Raw genomic sequence first — 19,715 nt, forward strand, 5'->3', positions numbered from 1 at the left:
CTGGATCTCTCCCGTGCCAGGGTCTCTTCCACACCCCAAGGGCCCCATCTCCTTTCGGGGCTGCCCCTTTTCCTTCTGTTCCCTCTAGCTTCTGGCTGCCCTGTTTTCTTCCCCTGGGCCCAGGCAGAGGATGCCTGCCGCTGGCTGTTGGCCAGCAGTGACCCGTGCCCGTGACTTGGTGCCCGTCTCTCTCCCCAAGGTGCGAGCTGTCTACACAGAAGGAGGCTGGTTTGAAGAAGGGATGAAGCTGGAGGCCATCGACCCACTGAACCTGGGTAACATCTGTGTAGCCACTGTCTGCAAGGTGAGCCGAGGCCAGCCCCCTCCGTGGCTCCAGGCCTGAGGGGCTCCCAAGGCGCGGCCTCTGACAGTGCAGGGCTGGCACCAGAGCACAGACTTCGGGGCTGTAGACTCGGCACCCCTTTAGCCAGGTAACTGGCACCTCCCAGCACTCCTCAGGCCTCAGTATCTATCTGTAAAATGAGGATATTGAGCTGGAAGGGCTCAGCCTTCCAGCTTAAGAGCCCTTGGGCGGTCCTCTGGCCAGACTTGGGGAGTGTTGACGTGTATCTGGCCTGTTTTTCTCTGTTGGACTGTAAATTTCTGATGGCTCCTTCTTAGGGTGTAGGGAGATGTCAGCTGGAGGTACCAGCTAGCTGAAACGTCAGCAGTCTTTGCCCACTGTGGTTACCAGGGGTCCTACATCCTCTCTGTGACCCCCGGGGCTTTAGCTCCTGGTCCGGGTGACGTAGGAGGGTGGGCTGCCCTTGTCTCTGTCAGGTATGGCTTCCCTCGTGGGAGTGGCCACTGGTGTTTCTGGTGGGGGGCTGCCCCGTGGGTGGGTCATTCTGACAGGAGCCTCTCCTTCCTCTCTGGAGGTTCTCCTGGATGGCTACCTGATGATCTGCATTGACGGCTCCACCTCCGTGGACGGCTCAGACTGGTTCTGTTACCATGCTTCATCACACGCCATCTTCCCAGCCACCTTTTGCCAGAAGAACTCCATCGACCTTACGCCTCCCAAAGGTAAGGCTGGGCGTGGAGGCCCCGGGATGATCCCACCAAGAATGTCGGGCCTGTCAACTTGAGGGGAGGAGGAGGCGCAGATGGGGTGCGGGGGGCAGGCTGCAACATGGGAGGGAATACCCACACTGATAGGACTGCTGCCCCATCTGTTCTGTGCCCACTGGTGCCGGGCAAAGCAAGTCTGGTCTTCTGCATGAGAGCCCCGGGGCCTGGAAATCCTGAGGTGGTAGGTGCCCACGTCTTCCCCCTAGGCTCACCCTCAGGCCTTCCTGACCCTGCTGCCCCTAGAGCCCTCCCAAGTAGGTGGAATGACGCCGGTGACTCATTTCCCTGCCCTCCCCTCCAGGTTACGATGCCAAGACCTTTGACTGGACCTTGTACCTCGAAGAGACCAACTCAAAGGCTGCTCCTGCTCGGCTCTTCAACATGGTGAAGAGACCCTGGGTTTGGGCAGGGTCGGCGCTCCTGGCAGAGACCGTGGGCTGGGACCCAGGGCCCCACCTGCCATGTGCCAGATGGCAGTCCAATGTTCGGGTCCCTTGGGCCCTCACAAGCCATCCTTCTGCTGGGGCCATACTGGCTGCAGCTTTGGGGTGGATGCCAGCTCATGGCCGATTCTCCTTTGTTACAAGGCCCCTGCCTCTCCCAAGGGCAAGGGAGGAGCCCCAACTATCCCGGCTCCCTTCCCCAGAGAGGTTAGGGAAATGTCTCTGCCGGGATAGAGTATGGGATGGTGTAGGGGAGGTGCCTCAGCCAGGGCATCTCAGAATCAGGTTCCCCGGTCCCTGGGATGTGTTACCTGTGCTGACCCCCGGGGGAGGGCATGGCCCAGATCCCGAGCAGGCTCCCCGCCAGCGCCCTCGGAACCAGCCCCTCTTCCTCCCCGCCCTCCCAGGACTGCCCCAACCACGGCTTCAAGGCGGGCATGAAGCTGGAGGCTGTGGACCTGATGGAGCCACGACTCATCTGTGTGGCCACGGTGAAGCGGGTGGTGCAGCGGCTGCTCAGCATTCACTTTGACGGCTGGGACAGCGAGTATGACCAGTGGGTGGACTGTGAGTCACCCGACATCTATGCCGTGGGCTGGTGCGAGCTGATCGGCTACCAGCTCCAGCCCCCGGTGGCTGCAGGTCTGTCCCCGGGGCGTCGCCACACAGGCTTCTCTTCCAGGGTGGGCCGTGAGGGTGAGCTCTCCTGCCCCTCCCCTTGCCCCTCTAGGGCTCCAGGCATGAGCACAAAGAGCATGCTGGGCCCTCCTTCAGGTCAAGACAGGCAGGCCTGGGAAGCCCCCCGCCCCAAGACCCCTCCTCCGCTGAGGCAGCCCCACCAGAGCACTCTAGACAGGCCCCAAGCCCCTGCCCGGCCTTGGGAGAGTCAGGACTTGAACCCAGATCTTCTTATAGATGAGGCTGCACTGCCTCTGTTGTGCCCCAAACTGCCAGTCACGTACCCCTGCTGTGCATGGACTTGTCGGTCAGCATCTGATCCAGTGCCCCATTTTTACAGCTGAGGAAACAGTGTTGGGGAAGTAGGGTGACTCCCCCAAGGTCACACATCCTGATGTGATTGACAGACACTTCTTCCTTGGGACCTCCAAAGTCTATGAGGTGCCATTACTGGGGACTGTTAGACCACTTTGTAGATGAGGAAGCAGGCTCAGGGGTGAAGGGCCTTATCTCCTAGGCAGTGCGTGTCCGAGGCACACTTCCTGATCCCCGCTGTGGTCACCCTGGGGAGCCTGTGGGAGCAGGGCTATTTTTGCAGTGACCAGCTGTCACTGGTTGAGATGACCAGTGAAGCGAAGGCTACACCCCTGAGCCTCTGTTTCTTTATGTGTACAATGTGATCGTCACGCTTGAGCTGTCCGTGTCCCAGACTTTTGGAGAGTTAAGGTGCGTGTCTGGTGGGTGCCTCGGATTGGGCTTCGGCAACCTGAGTTCAAATCCTGGCTCAGCATCCTGTTAGGGCCATGACTTCACTTTGCAAGTTGCTCTCCTGCTCTGGCCTCAGTTTCCTCATCTGTAAAATGAGGTTAAGACAGATCATCTCTGAGGTCTTTGCCTGCTCTGAATGTGGGGGGTGCTCCATCAGTGGAGGGAATCGTTGTTTCCATGGTCCCCACTTCAGGGCAGCAGGCATTCGCTGAGCACCTCCCCCCACCAGTGCCAGTACGGAGGCACAAACACTGAGATGTCCCCATCCCTGCCCCCCAGGCACTAACATCACAGCCCGCAGAGACCTGAGCCTCCTCCGCGGTGACCCAGACCATGGCGGGGGGGGGGGCAGAGAAGTAGTCGTGAGGCCTCCCTCTCTGTCCTTTAGCCAGGGTTTCCTGAGTGTCAGTGGGTTGGGGGTTGCTTGGAGCCCTCTCCCTAATTCTTCCCTCCTTGTCTTTTGGTGACAGAGTCCACAGCTCCCCAGCAGACCAAGGAAGTCATGAGGAAAAAGAAAAAGCCCTTTGGGAAGAAGAGTAAGTGATGGGGGCTTTGGGGCAGCTGTTCCTGCTGGGCAGGTGTGGTTCAGCTAGGTGGAGAGCCGGCCCTTGCTGCCTGGGCAGGGCCCGGGATGGATGCACGGCATGCTCGGCTCTGAGACGCTCAGCCTTCGGCCCAGAGTCCGCCTGCCCCGTCCTCTTGTTGCCCTGAGTGATAGAAGGATGCCAACCGTCAGACCTGAAGGGCCCCACGGAGGCTGTCTGGTCTGACCCTACCACATTCCTCGCTAATGGCCGTTTGGCCTTGGCTGGGGGGTGGTGTGTGTGCAGAGGTCCTGTCTCCTGGACAGCCCCAGCAACTTTGTGGCTCTCCCCATGGGTCTCTGCCATGGGCAGTGGTCACTTTTTCCTTGGGTCAGGCCCGAGTTGCCTCTTTGCCACCTCTCCTCATTGGCCTAGCTGTAGCCTCTGAGGCAGGCAGACCAGGGTTAATTTGTCTTCTTTACGCTTTTAGTGTTCTCTTCTTCCTCCATCTTCTTCTCCTCAGTTCCTTGAGCTGACCTTGGTAAGGTGTGATGTCTCTGGCCTCAAGGCCTTCCCCTCTCTGGTCGCTTTCCGACTTATCAGTGTCCTTCCTCAAATATGGAGGCCAGGGTGGAGGCCAGTGCTCCAGACGGAGCCTGAGCGAGGCAGAGGGCCCCTCCGGGCCAAGGTCTCTTTGCCTTTCCTGGCACCTTCTCTCAATCTTGGTTCATTGAGCTTGAGGGCCCCAGAAGTGTGGGGGTGCTGGGCAGAGGAGCTGCAGGTGTCTACCCGGACTTTCCCCTCTTCGTCCGGGTACCCAGGTGTAAGACTTGGTCTTTACTCCTGGTCTTTCATCCGGATGAACTCATCCTGGCCTCTCTTCCTTGAGATTGGACCAGGCTCCTAGCTGCGCTTTACTGGAGCTTTTTAGGCAGCACAAGGCCTTCCCTTGGGACCCCAGGGCCCCTCATTTGGCTCAGCACCTGCCTGCCCAGCCTGTGGTCTGGCCCACGGCTTCTTCGTAGAAGGGCAGGAGAAGCCTTTGCCACGTGGTTTGCTAAATCCCAGTTCACATTTATCCTCCTCCCAGCATGGCCCGGCTGGTGTGTGGTGGCTCTTCGTAGTAAGCACTGCCCTCGCTTCTAGAGAATCAGTAACCATCCCTTGGGAATATCCCAGAGCTGGGAATTAGAGCCACGCCTATAGAGAAGTCCTCGTCTGGCAGCTTTTAAATGAAAGTCCTGGAACGGCAGGAAACCCCGCTGGCATATTTCTGTGTCTGCCTTGAAGAGCAGACACGTTCATCAGGGCTGACGGGCTGGGGGTGGGGCAAGAGCAGGGGGCATCAGAGGCACAGGAGAGATGGGGAGGGAAGGTGAGGCAGGCCCAGGCTGGTGGAGTTGGGGGTGCCAGAAGAGGAGGCGAGCAGAGGCTGGTTCAGGCCTCTGCCATGTGTGACAGTCGCTCTTCCAGAGAATGAGACTCTGGCGTCGTATGTGGGTGAGGGTCTCAGTCACTTAAAGGCCACTATGACTGACCCCAGAGCTCTGTCTGTTTTCACTGTATTTGAAGGGAAAAGGATCACGACCAAGGCACGGCCAGCAGCCAAGAAAAGCCAGCACTGACCAGGCCCTAGGTCGACATGAGGCCAGAGATTTGAGTAAGAGCCTGAGCCCCAAGGAGTGGGGGAGGGGTGCAGAAGGGAGGCCGTCCTCTGGAGGCCCGGGCCTCAGATACATCCGGGCTACCCCCACACTTGAAAAGATGAGGGAGATGGGGAGGAGGGATGGGTGCCTTGGCCTGGCTGTGTTAGTGGGGCCTAGGGAGCATCCCAGAGCATTCCCAAAGGAAATGAGTTCAGATGTTACCTTTGGGGCCTGGGTCTTCTTGTCTGAAAAATGAGGGGGTTGGTTTCAATGGTGTCTGAGGTCCCTTCCACCTCCAAATCCTCTGATTTCCTGCATTTTTACCCTCTCTAGGCCTGACTCCTAACCCTTCCTCTTCTGTCCTCGCAGGCTAAGCCCCCCACCTCCTTGGCTGGTCAGCTGGGGCAGGGTGTCAAGTTATGTCCCCATGGTGCAAGGAGTCAGGGACCCGATGTCGCATTGTGAAGCAGATGTTCCCGTCAAGGCACCTGGCTGCCACCCGTCACTCAGCTAGGGGTCCCAGGGCCTTCTGTGTGGCCTTGTCCTCTGTGAGTGAAGTCAGAAGGGGAGGGGGAGCAGACCATAGCAGCCTCCATGCAGGAATCCTGAGGCTGCCCCACCTCCCCCGCCTCCCTGATGCCCTGTGTCAGCTTTCCTGGGAGGGTCTCCTGAAGCTCCAGGGCCTGACCCTTTAAGGGGGTCAGTCACTGAGGATGTCAAAGAGGATACTGGGCCCAGATGCCCAGGAAGGAAGCCAGTTTCTCCCCTCGGGCTTGAACCAGCCCTGACCTTGAATCAGAAAGGAGCAGGCCTTCAGTCCCTCCTTCCCCTTTAGACACATTTTCCAGAAAGGAGAAAAAGCCTCTTTTCCTTTAAAAAAGTCATGTTTGTTGCTCAGGGCTATGAAGCCTGACCCCCAAGTGGGGTGTGGGGTGAGCTGGGGATGAGAGCTGACCAGTCCCCGACTCCCTTTGGCTCCCTCGCCTTCTGGCTGACCTTGAGCAGGAGTCTCTGATTCTCAGTTCCTGTACAAAACTTCTCAGGAGCCCCCACCCCTACCCCCCACCAGGCAGCCTAGGCCCCCTGTCCCTCCTGGCCTTCTTGTCAGCGAGGAGTAGGGTATGGGCGCCTTCTCCTGGGCCCCACACCTGGAAGGAGAAGGGGGATGGTAGGATGAGGCTGTGTCAGGGAGTGCTTAGTGGGAGGGTGGGGTGGAGGGCTGGTGGGGCTCCTCTGACCCGGGGAGAGTCCATACCCAGCCTCTTCCTCAGTACCTTGGTACTTAGAAGGCTGCAGCAGGGACGGGCAGGACCCCTCCACCCACCCAGCCACCATGACAGCATGGGGATTGGTGGAAGGACCTTCAGAGTCTAAGACCCGGGGCAGACATGGAATAGTCTTCAAGCATTGGACAGGGGGTCCTGGGGAAGTGGGATTGAGTCACTTTGTGGAGAGAGGCAGCCCCAGAGAACGGATTTCAATGGCAGAGGTAGATGAGGCTCAGTGTAAGGAGCAGCCTGGCAGTTCCCCATCGGGGAGCCTCCAGCAGAGGTAGAAGCCTCACAAACACGATTCCTCTCCATTCAGAGTGAACTAGTCAGCGATTTGCCTTTCTTTCACACTTTCCCCAGAAACAACCCTGTGAGGTAGGTTGCTGTGTGGTTGTCCCCATTTTACAGACAAGTAAGGCAAGATGCAGGGAGGTGCACACCACACACGAGTGTAGGTTTAGAGCCCTCCCAGTGCAGCAGGGTCCTTCTCCTTGAGCTGCCTGGGGAGCAGGCGCAGCTCAGTGGGATTGGTCGTTCCAGGGCGTTACTGCTTGGGCTGCAGGAGACCTCCCTCAGACGCAGCGTTACCTTGAGCTGCCAGACAGAGGCACACACAGGTTGGGCAGGAAGATGAATAGCTGGCCTTTGGAGACCATATGGGAGGCCTCGTACTCCTGTGAATGCTGGGGCTCCTCCAGGCTCGCCTCCAAGCCCTTTGGGGTCTTTGTAGAAGCATAGCTGAACGCTGGGTCCTCCAAATGGCCAGTCCTCCATACAGTTGCTAGCAGGCCCTAGGCCCGGCCACGGAGGCTCTCTGGTGTTGCTCAGGCTTGCTCGTTCCCAAAGGATGTCAGAGCGGCTGTTGGCTGCGCTCAGACTCCCAGGAACTCTAAATAGAACCTGGGGGGCACCTAGTTGAGTGCAAGGAACCCTCAAGCCAGCATCATGAGAAGGGACCCCCTGCCCACAGCCACATTTTAGGGATGAACCAGCTCAGACCCCTGATCTAAGATGGAGGGCTTCTCGAAGGCGTCTCTCCCTGAGGCAGCCACTTGATGTCTGGGGACACCTCCAGTGAAGAACTGCCTACCTGCCCCCAAAGTGCCTCTGGGTAATAGGCCTGTTAGTCCCAGCTCCTCCCTCCAGTTGATCAGAAAACCCGAGTCCCTCTGTCACATGGCTGCCCTTCGTGCAGTAGAAGACTCCACCAGGCCCTGGCCATCCTGCTTGCTTCAGCCTCTCTCTTGTCACGAGATGTATTTAAACATGATCGGACTGATGCAGAGTCTTTTGGGCGTTAGCCTTTGGGAGTCTTTGTAGCACACCGTCTCAGTTGTCGACCTAACTCAAACCTCATGGCCTTCCCCATGAACCGTTGTTGGGCAGTTCAGCACATGTAAACCTGAATTCAGTCCTTCACGTTGGTCTCTGTTGGATTTTATCTCGTTAGTGGCAGACTAGGATCTGGATCTTTTGGGATCCCGGCCATCTGTCATCCAGCCTGGTAGCTATTCCTCTCAGGTTCACATCAAAAGCTTAACATCTACTAATCTTGAATGAATTGTAAATTTGATTAAAAGCAAAATAATTTCTAAGAATTGAATTGTTAATGTCTGGTAACATTATTGGGAAAGGTAGGGGTGTCCTCAGTCCCCAGTCCTGAGCCACGTGCCCCCACAAGTAAACTGACCGTCAGCCGAATCTGGACTTGGGAGGTTGTATAGAACCCTTCTTGGCCGTGTATGGTAGGTGACCTCTAGGATGTGTGACCTGCCCTGCCCTCCAGTCTTGCGTCACTATTGTAGCCTAGGTGGTATTCCTGCTTCCTCGTCCCTCCGTCATTTTGGAGCCCCTGGTCGTTGTCTGATACACCTAGATTCTGCCGTCCCCCACATCTGCTCTGTTTCTATCGTCATCAGGTCCATTGGCTTCCCACTGCTGATACTAATAAAACCTCTGTGCCATAGGGCTTTGAGGTTTGCACATTATTCCCTCAGAAGAACCCTGTAAAATTGGGAACACAAGTGAGATGCCTCATTTGGCAGCTCAGACTTGCCCACGATGACACCGAAGTGCCTGAGTCAGGATTCAAACGCAGGTCTCCTGAAGCCAGGCCCAGCTGCTTCCTAATTGCCTTGAGCTTTGGGGATCGTCTTCTCGAACCTGCTTGGGCCTCACATCTGCCGTTCCCCTGATCTCTGATCCGTCTCTGCCTTCTTCATGGGCCCCTCTGTTCTTGCTTGGTCCTCCAAGGCTCGGTCTGTGGCCCTCTGCTGTTGGCCCCCTTTCTCTCCACACCACTGGTGTAAAAAGAACTCACTTTTCGACGCAGAGATTTTACAAATCCATGTTTGTGCTCCTAATCTCATTTGCACGTAGTCAATTCTTAATAAATGCTTTCATTGCTTGCTGGGAGACTGACTTCAGGGCCTCTCTGGTGGTCTGGACTGATGTGAATCTCAAAGCTCCAACTACCCCTTATATCTGCTAACAAAGATGCAGACGAGAGTTAGCCTGGCACCAAAGTGAGGCCTTTCTCCTGGGTCATTGGGGAAAAGAAAACCGAGTCATCAAAAAAGGACTAGTTTAAGATAGTCGTGGTAGAGGGAGCAGTTCCTGAGTTAATCCATTACTGCAGGGTGGGGTGGAGGGAAGTGGAGAGGAGGTAATCAGTGTGTAAAGATCACACATCACCCCTTGTGGGGAATGCTAAATTTTGGCCCTCTGAAAAATGTCCATTTTGCCCATTTCATTCAAGTGCTGAGCTGCATTCTTAGTCTCCACTGCCCATGGAGTGGGCACAGTTTCCCAGGTGAAGTTGAGTAGGAGACATCTAGGAATGTGTCAGAGCCAGCTGGAGCCTGCTCTGGAGAGTGCTTTTAAGTTTTTAGTATTAGCACTGACAGCTCAGCTACAAATCTGAACTTGACTTACTGTTTTGTGGATTGTCCAGGCTGATGGAATTGATGGAGAGAATGTTAGAAGACGGAAGATGAAGCCTCAAAGTGTATTCTGCTTACTTCTTTTTTTTGGGGGGGGTGTTTGGTTAGGCAATGGGGTTAAGTGACTTGCCCAGGGTCACACAGCCAGTAAGTGTCATGTGTCTGAGGCCGGATTTGAACTCAGGTCCTCCTGAATCCAGGGCTGGTGCTCTATCCACTGCGCCACCTAACTGCCCCTTCTGCTTACTTCTGTGTTGGTAGCTGCTTGTTAAACATTTACCAGCACATCCCCAAAGGGATTGAAGGGATGTGCTAATTCCAGGGGAAGAAAGATAGAGGACATGGTGACGTTTTTGGAGCTGGCCCAGACTCATTCAAGAGACTTGTGCTGGACACAGTGCAGTTAAGGACTCAAAACCAACATTGATTCTTAGCTTCTTTACTCATGAAATTCAAGTGTATTTGGATTTAATGTAGACAGCTTGGTTGCACTCCACCAAAAGAGCACACTGAATACACCCAAACTCATTTCTTATATTTTGAAGGTCTAAAAAAAACCTCCTAGTAATTCCCACACATCTTCTGGACCGTTAAGATATATCCATGCTGATTTCTTCCCCGTGGAAAACCCATCCTGGCAGCTTTAACGTGGCATTGCTTTCCTTAACGTGGTGGATTTTAATATAGATCTTATTCTAAAGCAGAACTTGCTTATCTTATTTGAGTCTGACCTTGTTGGCCATCTGGTGAGATCCATGGGCCCCTTCTCAGAATCACGTTTGTAAATGCATAAAATAAAATAGGATTACAAAGGAAATTAATTCTATCGAAATGCAGTGATCAAAATATTTTTGAAAACAAGTTTACGAACCCCACCTTCAGAACATGAGGAAAACCTTAAGGCTTATTTGTAAATAGAAAGTCACTTTTTTCCCCCCAATATGAAAAGATAATGATATCTGAGTCTAGGAAAAGGCTGTTTTATTTGTAGGGCACTCTCAGCTAATTCTACCCTTTCCAGGCTTGGTTACCTGAAGCATGATTACCCCAGGGATAAATTACACCGAGGGGCTCTATAGTGCTTTTACCTTCACTCTGGTCAGCCAGAAGATACAGAAAGGCCAAGGCAAGGGTAATTTATTAAAGTAACAGCACGAGAGTACGAACAATCCAAACCTGGGGGTTTGTTCTCATGAATACACACAGTGTCAGTGGAAAGATGAGTGCCCATAGAGTTGTAAGTGTGGAGACACACCAATGTGGTCAAGTAGGGATGGTGAACTTCTGATGTCCTCCACTTCTCCCACTGACCCTCCCCTGGTTCGTAATCACCACCACTTCCCACAGCGGGGTTTCCAGGCTTCAGCCAACATCCTGGCCTTAGAGAATTGCTTTGTATTTTCAGAGAGAATTTGGAGCCCACACCCTAAGAACAGGAGAAGTCTTAGCTTAGGGCCCTCCCATCTCCCAAGCAGGATCCTAGCTCCAAAGTGTCTGATTCTCCCTGTAGCTTCCTCAGCAAACTGTTTCTCTTTTAAATTAAATCTCTCTCATTCTCTTGGGGTGGGAGTGGAGGGCATCGTGACAAGCTCATGGACTTCTGCTGCAAAGCAACATTACCAAGTAAGGCGGGAGGGCAGAGATATCCCCTCTCCCCCCCCCACCCCAAGCTATAGTCTGTAAGAGGTCTTTAGGTTAGGGGGCAGCTAGGTGGCCCAGTGCTCCATCCACTTGGAGTCAGGAAGACCTGAGTTCAAATCCAGCCTCAGACACATAACACTTACTAAGCTGTGTGACCCTGGGCAAGTTACTTAACCCCAATTGCCTCACCAGAAAAGATTACTTAAAAAAAAAAAGAGGCCTTTAGGAAAAAGTGAAGAGTGAGCTCAGGACTCTTCCAAGCTGTTCTCTTCTTCACTGCCAGGACTCAGATGCTTTTTGAAGATTTTGGGATTGCTTTCTGAGATCAGTCTGGCCAGGCAAGGGCCAGCCCTCTTGAAATTCGATCAAGGAACTTGTTCATGATTTCCTTTACCCTGGCCAAAGTTGGAAAGGCGACGACGTCTCATTGTCTCTGTTTCTTGCCCTTTGCGTCCTTGGATAGAGGACTTGGTCAGGAGCTCTCTGATCAACCCAACCCAACCCTCCCAGCATGGCTGCACCCTTTCATATTATGTATACATTTTTACAAAAGCTACTGAGTAGTGGGGAAATAAAAAATTCAGGGAGTATAGCGGTCCCCCTCCAATGTAATGTAAATTTCTTAATAGAATGTTAGCTTCTTGAGGGCTTGGACTGTTCCTTTCCGTGCTTGTATCCCTAGCACATAGTAGGTGCTTAATAAATGCTGTTGATCAATTGACCAAAAGTTACCTTGTGTAAAGTGCTTTGCAAACCTTAAAGCGATACCTAAAGATCACATTAACTCAGAAGCTCACGCCTCCCCAGCATCCCCCGCTTCTGGGGCCCCTCCCACCCTCTGGAGAGCTCCCCCACATCCTCCATTTAAGGAGAGGACCCAGGGCAGCCATCTCATCATTTCCCACCTGGCCGCTCCCCTGGATTTCACCACCTCCTTCTCCTCAGCTTCTCCTCCTCTTTTTAATGTGTTGTCCCCTCCTTTAGATTTGTGAGCTCCTAGAAGGCAGGTGACTGTCTTTTTTCCTTTCTTTGTATCCTCAGTGCTTGGCACAGTGCCCTGCACATAGTGGGTGCTTGCTCATTGTTTATCTTTTTTTTTTTTTTGCTTTTTGGTGAGGCAATTGAGGTTGAATGACCTGCCCAGGGTCACATAGCTAGTAAGTTTCAAGTGTCTGAGGTCTCATTTGAACTCAGGATCTCCTGACTCCAAGGCCGGAGGCTTTATCCACTGTGCCATCTAGCTGCCCCTATCCTCCATTTTCAAAGATGAGCAGTGACATCCTGGGTGATGTCTTGAGTTGCTTGTGAATTGGATTGAAGTGAGGCAGAGTTGCCCTAAGTTATCAGTCTCGCTCTCTCTTCCAGAGTCATCAAAGTCCAGTGGCAAGACAAAACTCAAGACGACTGGTGATGACCCAGGGTGCAGTGAATGACCCGGTTGTCTTTGATGTCTGACCAGTCTTGAAGTGCTCCGCATTGCCGGCTTCACCGGCCTTCGTGGCCATTCAGGGAGAACCAGTGCCTCTGGCGGGAGGACTTGCGAGGCCCTTCTCAGGCTTGCTCATCCACCCTTGGTGTCTACCTGCCACCCAACTCTCATCTGTGGCTCCAAGAAGCTGTGGTAGTGTAGTGGCCACACTGTGGCAAAAACCTCAGCAGACAGGCTAAACCAGGCTGAGAGTGACTGAGGGGCCTCAAACCCATCGGTGAGTTGGGGGGATGTCTGTCCCAAGAGTATGAAGACTTCCCCAGCAGAATGGGCAGATGAAGTACTTCACGAATACTTAGTGACATCAGCTATTTTTAATTTTTTAAAAATTTAATTTAATGTTTTAAAGATTTTATTTGGATAATGCTTTTATGTGAAGTCAGGATTTGGATTGGGTTTTGTTTGTTTTTAATTTTGGTAAATTGTTTTTCCTATTTGCAAGTTTGAAATTTTCAAAATCCTATTTTGTGAAAGCAAAAGTAGAAAGTCCTTACACATAGAGGGGAGAAAAAAAAAAATGACTGTGGCGGCCCACAGCTGTCCTGGAGCGCCCTCTGGTGTTGCTGCACATAGCAGGTGGAGAAGATCGTTAGATGGATTGTAAGCGGTCATTATTGCTGAAGAGGATCTGGTGTCTGTGTGTGGAAGGGGTTAAAAGCCCGTATCCTAATTTCTTCCAATCTTCAATTATCTCAATGTAAATCATCCCCTTCTCTGGCCCCAGATGAAGAAATCAATAATCCTTGGTTGGATGTTGCGACCAATTTTCCAGAGGAATTCGGGAGGGATTCTTGTCTTGTTTTGCTATAATTGTCAAATGCAACTCTGTGATATGTGGATGTTACATGTTGACTTCACGTGGCCATTTGGTTTTGTTTTCTAAATCTTCCTTCCTTCCTTCTTTCCTTCTTTCCTTCCTTCCTTCCTTCCTTCCTTCCTTCCTTCCTTCCTTCCTTCCTTCCTTCTTTCTTTTCTTCCTTCCTTCCTTTCTCTCTCTCTCTCTCTCTCTCTCTCTCTCTCTCTCTCTCTCTCTCTCTCTCTCTCTCTCTCTTCATTTCTTTCTTCCCAGTTACATATAAAAACAATTTTTAACGTTTGTTTATAAAACTTTGAGTTCCAAATTCTCTGCCTTGCTCCCCCCTACTCATCCCCCATCCCCATTGAGAAGGCAAGCAGTTCAATATAGGTTACACATCACACATACACAAAAAATAAATACAATGAAAGGGGGAGCTTCCCTTCTTTCCTGCAGAGGGATGGTGATTACTATTCCTGAGCCTTGCCACCCGATTCTCTGCCCTGCCTTAGGGTCCTTTTGCCCAATGCATCTCTCTCGTATGCCTCCCCCAACCCTGACCCTCATGGGGGCACCAGCCAGACTTTCTTGAGTATAGGTTACTCCTTCTCTCAGCAGGACTGCCCTCAAAGTTAGACTATCAACTCTCCTCCCTTTTCTACCACTGTCCTCTTTGCCACCTCACCTTTTTGTCTGAGGTGAGAAAATTCCTACTTACTGCTCTAGAGGTTGGAGAGCCTTCCACCACCACCCCTTAAGTGACCATGGACCGCTGGCCTCCTGAATAGGTATGATAGGAGTGATGCTGGCTAACTTGATGAATGGCCCAGAGGGGAGAGGCCCCAACCAACTTCTGCACCTGGATGGATCTGTGACCTTGTTGAGGTAGGAGTTCCCATCCATGTCTGCCCATCCCTTGTGACCTTTGCTCCCCCACGTGTGCTGTTGAATGAAGCTGGGGAAAATCATGAAACCCTGCCAACTGAGTCCACTACATATTTATGTTATACTACACATATCGCCCTCAACTGGGCGATTCTTTTCCATTTCTCTAATGAACTCACCGTCCCTCCCACTGCGGCTGCTTTTCCAACTCTTCTTATCCCTCTCAAATCTCCCCCGGCTCACCCCTCACCCTCTCAGCTGAGAACCTTACCTCCTATTGCACTGGAAAGCATTGAAGCCAATCCCGGAGAGCTCCATCTTCTCCTTTCCTCCTCATCTGCCTCTCTCCTTGCCAAGGCAAACCCATCTCTATGTACAAGTGGTCCCGCTCCATCCTCTTGTCACCAGTACAGTGCTCCCACTCTTCACTTATCTTTAATCTCTCCCTAAACATACCCACATCTCCTTCATCCTCCAAAAAATCCTCACTTGTGGTAGATAGAGCACCGGCCCTGAAGTCAGGAGGACCTGAGTTCAAATCTGGCCTCAGACCAAACACTTGACACTTACTAGCTGTGTGACCCTGGGCAAGTCACTTAACCCCAATTGCCTAAAAAAAAACAAGGGAAAAATCCTCACTTGATGCTTACCTCCCTACTAGCTGATGTCCCACATTGCTTCTCCCTTTTGTGGTGAAACTCGTTGAGAAGGCATCTGGAATCAGTGCCTCCACTTTCTTTCCTCTGCCTCTCTTTTTAACTCTCTACAGTCTGACTTTAATCCATGCTCTCTCCCAACTACCAATGATCTTCTTAGTCTCTTTCTTCTTCCTACTCTTTCTTTCTTTTTTATTTTTTTTTGGGGGGGTAAGGCAATCAGTGTTAAGTGACTTGCCCAGGGTCACACAGCTAGTAAATATCATGTGTCTGAGGCCAGATTTGAACTCAGGGCCTCCTGATTCCAGGGCCGGTGCTCTATCCACTGTGCCACCTGGCTTCCCCCTTAGCCTGTATTTCCCACAGTGTGATAATGTTCTATTACATTTGTATACACCTGTTTTGGATGTAATTTCTTCCCCCTTGAAGTTTCATTTTTGTTCATTGAATTTCTAAGGCCTCACACAGGGCCCTGGCACATAGTAGACGCTCAGTTCATAACTGCCAGTTGACTGATAGCTATGCTTCCAATGCTGGGACCAGTCTGCTAAAGAGTGTTAATTCTTATAACTCTTGTTAAAATAGTCCGTTGTATTTTTAAAAATCGGACCCGTTTGCAATCCCCCAGATTTTCCTTTTAAAATATGTTTTGACTGATAAGCAGATCCCCCTTAATTCTAATGCCTTTCCTCTGTTAGTTCCTGTTTATACAGTACGTAGCTTGTTGTACAGAATTATTTACAGTTGTCTCCCCCATTGGACCGTGATCGCCTTGAGAGCAGGAATTGGCTTTGGCCTGTCCGTGTCTACCCAGTACTCACCACAGTATCTGACACCTGGTAGGTGCTTAATAAAAGCTCATTCGATTCTATTGTTTTCCGGGTTCTGCCTTCTTTGTTGTGCATCTGTTCATTTTAGTCTTTCCAAGCTTCTCTGTATTTAGCATGGTCATTGTAGCCCATAGTGACAGTCCATCCCATTCATTCTTGTACCGCAGTTTGTTTCATTATTCTCCAGCTGATGGGCATCTACTTTGTTTCCAATTCTTTGCTACTGTAAAAAGTGCTGCTATAACTATTGTGGCGTACATGGGGGCCTTTCTCTTTTGCCGTTGACCTCCTCTGGCTACATGTCTTGCAATGGAATCTCTAGGTCAAAGGGGATAGACGTTTTCATTCCCTCTTGGCATAATTCCAAATTGCTTTCCAGAATGGTTATATGATTCATAGCTCCACCAATAATGCATGAAGGGGCCCATTTTTCTCTAATCACTCCAACATTGACTACTCCCATTTTTTTAATCTTCTTTCCCAATTTGCTGAATGTGAAGAAAAACCTCAAAGTCATTTTTCTCCAGAATTTCAAGGCAACGAAAAGTTCTTAACTATGCCCAAGGCAAGACTTATCTGAATTGATGCAAAGTGAGCAGAACCAGGACACCATTGCACACAGTAACAGCAATATTGTAATGATGATCAATTGTGAAAGATTTAGCTACTATGATCAAGACAATGATCTAAGACAATTCCAAAGGACCCATGATGAAAAATGCTCGCCACCTCCAGAGAGAGAACCGATGAACTCTGCGTACAGACTGAAGCAGACTTCTTTACTTTCATTACTTTTCTTCCTTTTCTTTCGTAACATAGCTAATATGTTTTACATGATTTCACATGTATAATTGATATCATTGCTTGCCTTCTCAATAGTGGGGGAGGGGCTGGGGGAGAGAATTTGGAACTCAAAATTTTTAAAAAGGGCTGTTGAAAATAAATAAATAAATAATGAAATTTGAAAGGAAAGCAAACACACAAAAAGAAGTTACCCTCTTATCTAGAAGGGAGTTACATTCTACTAGGGGCAGGGAAGAGAAAAAGAAGATACAATATGTACAAAGATAAGTTAATACAAAGCACATACAAAGCAAATTTTAGGAGGGAGAGCAATAATTCCTAGGGGAAGGGCGTCATGAAAAATCTCCCTTTGGAGAAGGTGGAAAGCTCAGCTGTGCTTTGAAGAAAGCTTCGAATTCTAAGAAAAGATAAGGAGGGAGTAATCCGAAGGAGAGTGTAATAACGTTCTGGTTTAACCAATCATGCCAGGGTGGAATTTTGTCATTTTCTATTTTTTTTTGCCAATTTGATGGAGGCCAGGTGGAACCTCATTTAATGGGCATTTCTCTTCCCATTAGAATTTTTGAAAATTGTTTCATGTGATTGTTGATAGCTTTTGTCTTTTCTTTTAAGAAACCTTCCTGTACGCTTTGGAAAATGGCTCTTCTTTGTACAGTTAAGTTATTTCCTTTTAAATTGTGTATATAAGACTGCCTGCAACTGTCTCAAATGAAGTGTTTCCCCATCTTGTTTCTTTCCTTTTTATTCTAGATGCATTGTTTTTTTGTTAGGCAGAACTTTTTTTTTTCTTTTTGTAGAATCAAATTTATTTGTTGTATTTACTTATACTTCTCTCTAAATCATAGTTTAAAAAAAATGATTTATCTCCTGTACACAGTTGTGAAAGATGTTTGGGGGGGGTAGAGTTAGGGAAGAGTTGATCCGAGGTGCTCCTTGATGAAATAGTGGTGAATCTTGGGACCTGATTCCATCTCTTTCCATGCCCTGCCCTTGTTCCAAACGTTCCTGTTTTGTTCCTAGTCACCCTGGGGTTGCAAGCTCGGCTTTCGACTTGATGCCCCATTCTCTCTCTTCCCACGTATGCGACAGTCAGGTGCCCGATTTCTGTCTTTACAGCATCTTTCCACCCATGACCTTATTTCCACCAATACAGCCTCTTCCCTGGTTCAGTCTCTCACCACTTCTCACCTGGTCCCCTGTGCCTGGTGTGTAATAAGTGCTCAATAATGCTTGATGAATGAATTCATATATGAACACATGAGTCAGTTCTCTAAATAGGAAAAATAGCACAAAAACTAGATGAAGATGGAATATCAGATCTATCTCACTTGTGGAAAATTCTTCCCTCTTTAAGAAATAGAAGAAATTATAGGAGACAAACCAGATGAATTTGCTGCTTATACAAACAGAACTTTCAATATAAATAGTTGTTTGGTCATTTTTCAGTCATGTCCAACTCTTTGTGACCCCATTTGGGATTTTCTTGGCAAAGATACTGGAATGGTTTGCCATTTCCTTCTCCAGCTCATTTTACACTGAAGAAACTGAGGCAAACAGGGTTAAAAGTGACTTGCCCAGGATCACACAGCTAGTAAATGCCTGAGGCCAGATTTGAACTCACAAAGATGAGTTTTCCTTTTTTTTTTTAAATTAGCCAATTGGAGTTAAGTGACTTGCCCAGGGTCATACAGCTAGTAAGTGTCAAGTGTTTGATCTAAGGCCACATTTGAACTCAGGTCCTCCTGACTTCAGGGTCGGTGCTCTATCCGCTGTGCCACCTAGCTGCTCCAAGATGAGTCTTCCTGACTCCAGTCCTGGGGCTCTAACCACTGGATCACCTAAGCCCCTTTTATAGTGATATGAAAACTATGTATCTATCTATATAACATTTTCTCTTTCTCTCTCTTTCTTTCTCTCTCTCTCTCTCCCCCCCCCCATATATGGAGAGACAGAGAGAGACAGGGAGGAAGAGAGACAAAGAGAGAAGGAGAGGGAGAGCTTTCCACAACCTTTGGGAAAATCATTTACACTCTCTGGGCCTCAGTTTCCTCCTCTGTAGAATAAGTGGATTGGCCTGCTGGCCTTGGAGGGAGAGGCAAGAAAGTCAGGGAAATTGTTTACAATGACCTCTCCAGCTCCCTGCTTTTCTCCCAAAAGATTATGAAGTCTAGGGAAGTAAGGGACAGAGGGAAAAGCCCCAGATTTGGAGCCTATGGAACTGGGTTCAAATGCCAGTCAGTTCCTTATGACCTGTGGTCCTCAGTTCTCTTCTCCAGAAAATGAAGGATGAGCTCAGGCTCCCCAGACCCTTCTGCCTGATCTTGGTGTTAGCATTAAAAGAATCTGGAGACAGGGCTGGTGAGATGGCAAAGAGATGGTATTATTAATCTGTGATCAGTCAACTTATTTGTTTGAATGGCTTAAAAAACAAATGAACAAACAAACCTAGCACTTCTACAGTTTTTTAAGGTTTGCAAAGCTCTTTACAAGTATCTCATTTTGTCCTCATAACACTTCTATGAGTTAGAGGCTATAATTATCCCCATTTTATAGATGGGAAAACTGAGGCCTACAGAGATTAAATGGCTTGTCCAAGATCACATTGCTACTAAGTGTCTGAGGCAAGATTTGAATGCAGGTTTTCTTGACTTCGAATCTATATCTATCTATCTGTCTGTCTGTCTATCTATGTGTATGTATATGCATATATGTACATATGTATATGATGGGGTGCTTGAGTGCTTATAATCGGACCCCACTTCCAAGGTCATAGTTCTCCCTGACCTCAGAAACACTATCCTTGGCAGTTTCCCTCCAGCCCAAGGACCCTATCTTTGGCCATAACTCATGGCCCAGGGAGGTCAGCTATCTTTCCCTGTTACTAGAACAAGCCGACCTCTGCAGAATTTCCCTAGTGCTATCTTGTATCAACAAAACTGTCATGTACTGATTTCCAGTTATCATATACAATTCAGAGGTCAAGTTACAGACATCAGTTCCTAAAACTATCTTGTTACAGGCATAACAGACCAAAAATATACCCCTTAGGAACTCCCTCCTCCCCTTCTAGTGGTGAATGATGCCTGTGACCAAGGTTGTGTGTTATCACCTAATTAATTTATTTGGCACATAATCCACTATTTTTCCTATATAAGCTTTAACATCATTCCTGTCAGATTGCAGGTTCCCTGAGGAACTCTGACAACCATGGCAGGTTCCTTGAGAAACCTTGCCCGCTGTATAGCACAACAATAAATCTTTGCCACCTTGA

At 49.8% G+C, this 19,715-nt stretch overlaps 1 protein-coding gene across 6 annotated transcripts in view; it reads left to right on the top strand.

The window, feature by feature from the left end:
- Window positions 1-15,686, top strand: part of L3MBTL2 (L3MBTL histone methyl-lysine binding protein 2) — a 34,031-nt gene extending 18,345 nt beyond the window's left edge. For 3 of the 6 annotated variants that reach the window (XM_020982692.2, XM_020982694.2, XM_020982695.2), the window contains 6 exons: window positions 200-304; window positions 879-1,026; window positions 1,373-1,455; window positions 1,922-2,210; window positions 3,431-3,496; window positions 12,350-15,686. In XM_020982692.2, the coding sequence (XP_020838351.1) occupies window positions 200-304; window positions 879-1,026; window positions 1,373-1,455; window positions 1,922-2,210; window positions 3,431-3,496; window positions 12,350-12,417 (759 nt within the window). In that variant the 3' untranslated portion in view covers window positions 12,418-15,686. Of the gene's footprint in view, window positions 1-199; window positions 305-878; window positions 1,027-1,372; window positions 1,456-1,921; window positions 2,211-3,430; window positions 3,497-5,056; window positions 5,145-5,499; window positions 8,000-12,349 lie in introns of those variants that run through there. The other 3 variants (XM_020982697.2, XM_020982693.2, XM_020982696.2) reach the window with 3 other exon arrangements.
- The last annotated feature ends 4,029 nt before the right edge of the window (window positions 15,687-19,715 follow it).

The sequence above is a fragment of the Phascolarctos cinereus genome, unplaced genomic scaffold (genome assembly GCF_003287225.1).
Source record: "Phascolarctos cinereus isolate Bilbo 61053 unplaced genomic scaffold, phaCin_HiC Scaffold_1;HRSCAF=81, whole genome shotgun sequence".
Lineage (NCBI taxonomy): Eukaryota > Metazoa > Chordata > Mammalia > Diprotodontia > Phascolarctidae > Phascolarctos > Phascolarctos cinereus.